General features: G+C 29.2%; 1 protein-coding gene across 1 annotated transcript in view; it reads right to left on the minus strand.

Annotated features, from left to right (window-relative positions):
- Positions 1 to 9,691, minus strand: part of LOC107443866 (uncharacterized) — a 224,181-nt gene that overhangs the window by 139,508 nt on the left and 74,982 nt on the right. The window contains exon 7 of the mRNA XM_016057873.3: positions 4,008 to 4,286. Within this exon, the coding sequence (XP_015913359.1) occupies positions 4,008 to 4,286 (279 nt within the window). The remainder of the gene's footprint in view (positions 1 to 4,007; positions 4,287 to 9,691) is intronic.

Below are 9,691 nucleotides of genomic sequence, written 5' to 3' on the forward strand. Positions count from 1 at the left end.
TTGACTGTTATTTTATATGGCCACCTCCCTAGTTTAACAAACCAGCTCCGTACCCATAATGGTAAGGAACTTACTTAAATTCGTTAGATTAGATTGTTAAGTATGTGTCTTTTATATAAATCTTCTTAACTCATTTCGGGGTTTACATCTTTTTCCATGGTTGGTACGGCACCAGACTACGGACTCGAAAGCTCCCGGCTCGAACCTAGTCGGTGTCAAAAAACCTCTCCCTCGCTCTCCTTCTACATCAGTGTTAATGGTGCTTAAATCATTTATGTAATTTAATATTTTCTTTTTTTTTACATTTAATAATTGAAGACACTTTTTGGGAATAGTTTCCTTGTATAATCCATGAGGAAGAATAGTTCCAAACCTACCAATTATTTGCGAGGCAATAGAAATAAGTAAGTTTATTTTTAAATAATTCAAATTTGAGAAACGATGCCTATTGATTTATTTATTATTATTTATAAAAATAAACTTAAACTGTAATTTTTATAAAAACAAAAATTATTATTATCCTTTTTAAAAAATTATAAATATGCTTATTTGTTTAAAATTATACGAAATCGATTAGTTTTTAAATTGTGTAGGAAAATACGAGTTGGTCATTGAACTTCTCTTTAACCTATATACGAATATTTTCTTTCTTTTATCAATAGAACATTGATTTCAATTAAGCAGAATTTTCGTGATGTGTATTTAGTAATACTAGCTAAAAAAATAAATAAATAAAAATAAAAAAAATAAATAACAACTTTGTAATACCTTCTATTTAAGAGGTTATATATATTTTTAAGAATAAGGGAAACTTTTACGTCCCTTTTTATATATTTTACACTGGCATTTCATTGTTTAAATTCCTTTTCTCACTTACGATAATTTAGAAATTTTGTAAATGTATTTTTAGCATTTCAAATTGTTTCATTTCCTTAATGTTAAATTTATTTCGAAATATTATAAGGAATTTCATTTCATGGCATTTAATATTTCCTGTTGCACGCAATTACTGGAGCAAAAAGTATCCAAATTATTTCCACAGTTTTATAATATTCTTTCAGACCAAACTCTTTTCATAAATCTTAAGGAAACGCCCAAAAACAGAAAGAAAAAAAACACACCTAAAACGCCTTACAACTTGTTAGGAATAGCAACAATCATCAAAATTTCAGTGATATCAATATTTGAGCAGTAAATAAACTTCAACTCACAATAAAAAAGTTTCATATTTCCTTTGAGCAAATTCTCTCTTTCAATCCTAAAGAAATACACGCAAAATAAATAATAATAAAAAAAAACTTTCACTGGGAACCGCAGGTCGTCTTATTTAAAGACTCAAGCCACTTCTCTCGTATTCAAGTTATATCGGAGATAGATTTTTATTGCTTGGCAATTTAAAGATGTGCTTCTCTTATAGGTAGATGTGCTGCTTCCTTAGCCTTAGGTGATTCTGCTTTTTGGGCGATACTTTATGGAGAAGATAGCGAGGACCATTTACGAAAGAAGCACATTCACATTTTTTTGTTGTTGCTGCCTTTTTTCAGCTAAATTCAAGCCTCATTTCCTTTTCTGCTTTTTTGTTTACATTAAATGCATTGCGCAGGGATCAGTTTTACAAGTGGGACGTCAAGAAAAAGCAGAAAGTTTACCATTATACGTTGCTGCGACGATTGTGAAATGATTTTAATGTAACGTTTCCCTACTAAGCTCCGCTATGCGTGAAGGGAATTCTGTGTTCTTGTGTCTTTGTAAACCATTCTTTTCAATGACTGGGGTGGCGGAGGGATATGATTGCTTCTTATGAAAATGGATGTTTCTTTTTTTTGTTAGCTATGTAACTATATCTACTTACTTTTGGTCGATTTCATGGAGAGTGATATTAAAAAGAAAGTAGAGTAAGCAATCTTGAGCGATTTTTGTAATTTTCCAGTAGATTTAAGCAATTGATGAATTTAAATAGCTTCTTGTAATTTTATTTCTGGTTTTATGAGATTTGGGGGATTTATTTTTAATAGGGATGCGTGGTCTCAAGATTTTTTTTTTCTGAGGGAAATTAACTTTTGTAAATTTTAGAAATGTTTGTTTCTAACAATTGATTGGGTAATTCCATTGATGCAGATAATTTCAGTCAAAATATTATTGTAAAATCATGTGTTTTTTTATAGTATACATTTTATAAATATAATTTTACTTTGAACAAAATAAACTGTATTTTTCTTTTCAATTCGAGTAAACATGAGACTACGTCTAAAAAGCATTAATCAATATATTCGCAGGCCTATTAGATTTGTTCCACTCACGGCAACTCACTGTCGTTAGCGAGTAGCCTGAAGTGGAGAACAAGCAATGTGGGCATCATCACAGTGGACTTCTGTGATGTTTTCCAACGAGCCCTGGTTGAGCCTGATGTGTAATTCACACCTGACGTTTATATGGAGAACGCCAGGTACCCGTTATCATCAAGAAAACATAATTGAACGCCACTGTTACGTTGGGCAATATAGTTTGTTTGGGGTGGAATTATACTTCGCTCCAGAGCAGATCTGCATGTTCAAATCGAAACCGTGAAAGGTCAAATTTATCGGGACATCATTCTGGAACAGCATTTAGGTTTGTTTACAGTTATCATGTGGGCAAAATTTGTGTTCATGGATAACAACACCCATTCTCACTGAACAAACATTTTAAACGAATGTCTTCAGTCTGGGAATATCATCCGTATGGAATAGCCAATATTTTCATCTGACTTAAATCCAGTAGTGCATATGAGTTTCATGTTAGCCCGACGAGTTGTAGTCCATCAACTACCTATTACATGTTTTCCGGAACTTCGGAGAGAATTACTTGCTGAGTAGCGTAATTTTCCCTGAAATCAGTACGATAATTTGATACTCAGCATACGTACGTGTTGAACGAACTGTATTCATCGCCTAATACAAGGTGAATACTAATAGTTGATGAAATGTATTAAACATCGTTCCAACTATAGAATATAAAGTTTTTGTAAAGGAGTTATTTTTTACAATTGCTCTAAGGAAAAAAGATTATAGATTTTATGAATGGTATCATATATACACTATCTGTTTTGTTCTTTTTTTTTAATTTTATAAGTGGGCTTTAGGAATAAATCTCATTTGTTTTGTTTCTGAACTTTTATTAGCTGAGGCCGCAATTATCCTAAATTTATGGAAATGAATAGAGCTATTCATAATTGTGAGGTTACATTTTGTCTATTTTTAAGTAGAGCTCTATATACTATTTTTTAAAAAATTGGCACAAAATGATACAATACAGAAAAGAAAATATTTGTAAAAATAAAAAGCGTTTGTGATAAAATTTTTTTCAAATTTTTAAAAATTATTCTAATTCTGCATTGTAGGACTTATAAAAATTTGTGAAAATTCAGAATTATAAATCAATTTCAAATAATCATCATCCATAAATAAAAGTCTTGACGTCTATATATATATTTCTCTTTTTTTATAGAAAAAGTCTTAAGAACATCCTGACCCTTAGCAAAAACAATAAGGTGTTTTTGAGGTTTTCTTGAGGTGGACAGGTCTAAAAAATGACACCGGAGGTAAAAAATGAGGTAAAGTTTTACAGTAAAATAACATTATCTAAAACTTCAATTTCTTATAAAATCAACCTCATATATAGCTCAGAGATACTTTTATTTGAAATTAGATGAAGTTATTCACATATGAGATACACTTATTTCCTTGACGTATAAGCAAAATAACATGCACATTTCAAAAACAGCCTCTCTATGCTGGTTGCTCTAAGGCAGGTATCTATCAACCTCAAAACAACCTTAATTGCCAGTAAAACAGCTTCCTACTCCTTGATTATAAGACTTGAGAAGTTGAATTTTTTAGACTGTTTTTTAAATCAACTTTAAATAAACCTCAAACACACCTTAAATTTTTAAGGGTAATTTCATTTTTATTGTTATTCAAAAAACCCCGCTGCAAATTTATTTCTAAATTATATATATTACTACTTACCACTTATACAGTTGTTTTCAAAATAGTCCACTACTAGCCTTGAATTACTGACTGAAACTCCTTTTTCTGTGGACGAAAATCTGTTGTATGGGCTTAGGCGACATTCGGTGAGCTGATAGTTAAATTCTGCGCTAAGGCACCGGAATTCCTTGTGATTAAGGCAAGCAATCTGGCAATCCTCTTTTGTATCTGCTTCAACAATTACTTTTTCATGGTCGATGCCAGTTAGTTCCTTATTTCTGATTCTCTCGAAAGACCAATCACGCTTGCATTGCGAACCTAAAAAAATGAAGAAAAAAATAATTAAGGTATAAAATTAAAATGAAATAGAATATCTTAGATGGATCTTTTATGTTCACTTTATTTTAATTTTATTTATATTTAAGTAACTAGTTTAAGGCGCAGCGTTTGCCATCATACTTTAGTAATTTTGACGAACAGCTTTATAGACGAACAGCTTTATAGTCTGTTTTTCACTACAAAATCAAGAGTTTGTGTGACAGCGTGTCTCTTTAATAACTAACCATTTGCACTTAAGTCTTGAAAGTTAGACAGTGGGTGAAAAAAACAAAAATCATTCAAAATTTCCATTAGATCAATCGGGAGAAGCACTTGAAAAAATGGAATTTTCGGATTGGTTTAGCATCATCCATTGTTTTTCATGAAATTCCAAAAGATTCTATTCTATTTTTTAAATATTTCAAAAAGTAACATCATTGATGTTTGTTAGCTAGGAGCTCTTATAATTTAAAAAAGGGGTTTATTGCCCTTTTTTAATAATTAATTATTTATTATTTGTTAATGATCAATGTGATCGTAGTAGCATGCGCTGGTTAATAGCATTTCTAAAGTTATCTGGATCCAAGTGCTTATTTTCTTTATAGTCATGTTGTAAAAATGTGTTTTTATAAAACCAAATAATTTAAAATCAACGGTAATTGAGATAAAAATAAATAAATTATGTATTGAAATAAAAGAAAAAATAATGGAAAAATAGTTCTTGTTCGCTTAAGAGAAACATAAATAATTGCCATTATATTCCTAATTTCAATGATCCTTATTTTGATCATAATTAAACCAATTAGAAAAACGAGGAATGTATTAAAAAGCAAAATTAATGGAAAAATTAGAATTATGTATTATTTTGCTTTAGAGAAACGTAAAAAATCGCTATACTATTATTGAAGCGTAATTGAATTTGGTGATAATCTTCACGATAAGCTATGATAAGCTGCAGTTTTTCTATTATAATAAATATGATAAATTTTTTACGATAGAAAAACTGCATTAAAACTCATTAACGCTGCATCAAAACTGCATTGAACTGTGCACATCAAAGCAGTACATTTTTATAACAGTTACTGTGGAAATAGACTGTCTACGGCCCTTCGAAAGTGATTAGAACTGGAGAAAATTGCTTAATTGTACCGAATTTTGACTCTCATGAGTTGGCCTCGAGCAACAGTACATCATGCAAAATTATAGTGAATGTAGTTCATTTTTATTTTGATGGGTAGAACTACTAAAATCATGTTTAGCTTAATCTAATAACGTAAAACTATCGGCAAGAATAAAAAAAATTATATTGTAATTATTTTAGCTTTATTAATTGTGTTGGTATATGTCTTTCAGTTTTGTGGATGATTTCTTAGTGTTTCTTAGTACTGATTTATTGATTTTTGTCCCTCCCGTATAATCAACGGGTATTCAGCTAGTGCTGAACAAAAGTAAGCTGAAAATACTGATTTTAATTTAGATTTCTATAGCTTTATTGCGTTTTTTAAAACCAATAAATTTCTTAAATGCACAATATTGCCTCCAAAATACAGCAAATATGCCCATCAATAGTCTTAATTTTATTATTATTTTTATTATTATTATTTTTTATTAATTTTTATTATTATTTTTATTATTATTATTTTTTATTATTATTTTCATTATTATTATTATTTATTAATTTTTTATTATTATTTATTTTATTATTTATTTTATCTTTGTTAAAATTATAAACGTAATAATACAGACGAAATGTTTCTGTATTAATAAATAGAAACATAACTATAAATTCTAAGAAATACCTCAAAATATAAGTAACGTATTTGCATTTTATATCACACTAAAAGCGGAACATAATAAGTATTTCTTTTTGATTTAATAATTCAGTTAAAAAATTCAAGATGTGTTAATGAAAACATTAATTTCCTTCAAGATATTTCTTAAAGTGTTCAGATTTATTTGATTTAGAAATATATTTGTGATTGTAAATGCTGAAAAATTAGGAAGTTTAATTAAAGAGAACGTACTAAATACCAAACATTTTATAGAAATTTTATATTTCAGGAATATCTATATTCTTAATTATTTTTTCTAATTAATAAAAGTTAATATAAATTTAACTATTTTTCAACCATTTACCCCATTTTCTCAAAAAAAAGCAAACTCAATGAAATTCCGATGACAAAATATTTTATTTCCTGTCTGGACGATTTGTAAACAAAGTGATAAAGAATTAAACCTTAATTATTTTGAACTGATATAAAATTATAAACCTAAAGCAATCATGAGATTCAAAAATTAGCTCTTATTGTGAGTTAAATTTTTTTCACAGCTTTTCGTGTCGCAACTTAGATAATTTTTCTTCGAAATTGTGTTTCAATTTTGAAATCTAGAAATTAATTAACCACAAAATGATATAATCTCGCTCTCATCCCCCGAGTTTGTATCTGAGAAAAGTGATTTTTGAAACTGACAACAACATCAAAGCAATATATGAAAACATGGTGATCACAAAAAAGTAAAAATGAAACTGATTTTAGTATAATCTAATCAACTAAAAACAGCACATGAAAACGATGGTAAACATGCAAAATATTAAAATGCATAAAAAGTTCATCGAAAATCAAACTAGCACGTTACTTACGACAAATTATTAAATAATATATTTTCGTAAATAAGTTGCCAGGTTTGACAAAATTTAAAAATAAAAGACAAAATTTAATCGCAACTCAGGACAGTGTCTTCACATATTTTCCACTAATTAATTATAAAAAACAATTAATTAAAAAATTTTTAATTATAGTTAGTATACAAATTAACTTAACTGAAAAAAACTATGGATTTACATTACGTTACATATACATTTATTTACATTTAATTTAAAATAGCAATCAATGCGGAAATTCAAATAGAACTTTCATTATATCAAATACTATTCAAACAATGACTATATATCATCGTGGAATTTAATTAGTTTCTAATGATAAATAGATAAAATAAAACCAGCAAATCTCATTTTAATATCAATTGTAGAGATGTTGGGTTATATTAATGATATATTGGTGATCATCTAATTCTATTAATTAGTTGTGTTTACTTTTGAGCCCTACTGATATCTGTATTTGTTTTCTGTACACGTGAGTCTTGTGTAGTCAACTGGTCTACCTATTAAGTGCATTAATTAGCATATTTTTGAATTTGTTTAATTTTATCTATCAAACTTCTAGCTAAAAGGGTATTATAATATTAAATAAATAATCCCAAGAAGAAGCGTTAAGATGTTACCTGATTAAAAACTTCTTGCTTTTCGAAAATATACAAATAGGAAATAATTGTCGAAATGTTTCGAGCTCTTTAAAAATAATCGTCCATTATCAGGACTTGCCAGACGTAAATGAGAAGAAATGAAAATTATTTGAAATAAAAACGTTAAGTTGCTGAAGAAAAATAAAGAGGCGAAACAAAGTTAGAAAAATAAAAGTAACCGAGAAAAGAAAAAAAATATGATAAATAGAACAAGAAAAACTATAGTGGCTGCAGGTGCGAATCAGGGTAAAATGCATTTCCACCCACTATGGAGAGGTGGTGAGGAACTAATCTCGATAAAAAGGGAATCAGCATTCAAGTGAATAAAGCAATAGATTCCTAAGCATAAGGATAATTTTATGTGATTGGTGTTTAAATAATTTTGGTATTGTCGAAATTGAATGTATACCCAAGATTCCAACAATGTGCAGAAATTGATGATTACTCGAGTTCTTGATAACTGACATTCATATTCTTTAAGTCTAAATCTTAAAGTGCGTCTAGTTTGTTCAATGTAATCAAGATCACACTGACGTAATATGTATGAGTCAATATATATTAGTGATGTATGAGCCAATTAATTTAATCGTTATTTTCAATTATGTTCACTATATTACATAAATAATATTGCATTGAAAATATTTTTTTTTTCATGCTTGGTTTAGATTGCTGACCAATATTGAAATTAAAACTTGGCTTTCATAATGCATAATAATTATCAAATTACGCCCATATATTATTATGGTCTTTAATTAGTTCCTGGTGAATAAATAAAATAAAACTAGTAATCTCATTTCTATCAGATATTCTAATTCTATTAACTATCTAATCTACCTGTCTAATTCTAAGTTTTTATTTTCAATTTTTGACTCTGCGGCTTTCAGCAGAATTTCTTATACACACAAGAAATGAGTTAACGCCTCGGTTCACAATTTAAATATATTAACTGGAATAGTTTTGGATTTATCTGCTTTTATCTATATTGCACATAAAACGACACGACAAAATCAATCAATTGATTTATCCATTATTTTCAATTACGTAGACAATATTATGCTAATGAAATTGCAATGAAAATATTATAGATCCTGTATTATTTTTATTCATATTTGATTTAGATTCCAAATCAACATTGAAATTAAAACAGAACCTAATGCTAATAAAATTATGATCATAATTCATCATGCAAATTAATTAGTTCCTGATGATGAATAGATAAAAGTAAAACCAGCAAATCTCATTTTAATATCAATTTACTGGATGCAGCATAGAGCATCTAATTCCATTGATTAGTTGCTTTTACTTTTACCCAGTCCGTGAAAGAATCCATCGAAATTGTTTTCTTTTGTCAAAAACCACAACTGTTATCGCTGCGCCAAACAAGTGATCGGAGTTGCACGATAAGTTGCGGAAATTGAACTTATTAATTAATTTTCGTATGGGGCTCTTCTTCTAGAATGATATCAAAACAAAAAAAAAACCTGCTAATTAGTTTGCTTGTTGCTATGGTACAGGATTGAAAAGGGGAGTAATTCTTACGAAATTTCTGATGCTTCCTATCAGTTTCACAGTTGACTAACTGCTCGAGAAGAGAAAGAATACCGAAAAGTAATTCTTTAGTTTGGAAGTACCGCTTATTAAATTAGTCATTCGAGAATTTCTAGCATATTCAGAAAACCGCAAGTGAAAATTTCTGTGATATTGTTATTTAATCAGTTAACAGGTGTTACTTGCGGTTGGAATGATAATTTATCCACTTTTGCAAGCTTTATGGAAACTTTTCTCTGCATGACCTTTTAGTGGGCTAATAAATTCATTATGCATATTTACAGAGTAAAAGAAGTGTAAACGTTCATGATTCATGATTAAACACAGTCACTTCATCGACAGGCCATTTCATCGACACCACTTCATCGACAGGCCATTTCATCGACTAGGTCATTTCGTCGACAGGCCGTTTCCTCGACAGGGTTGTTTCGTCGACAGGCCATTTCGTCGACAGGGTCATTTCGTCGACAAGTCATTTCGTCGACAGGGTCATTTCGTCGACAAGTCATTTCGTCGACAGGGTCATTTCGTCGACAGGGTCATTTCGTCGACAG

Source organism: Parasteatoda tepidariorum, chromosome 3 (assembly GCF_043381705.1).
Source record: "Parasteatoda tepidariorum isolate YZ-2023 chromosome 3, CAS_Ptep_4.0, whole genome shotgun sequence".
NCBI classification, from domain to species: Eukaryota; Metazoa; Arthropoda; class Arachnida; order Araneae; family Theridiidae; genus Parasteatoda; species Parasteatoda tepidariorum.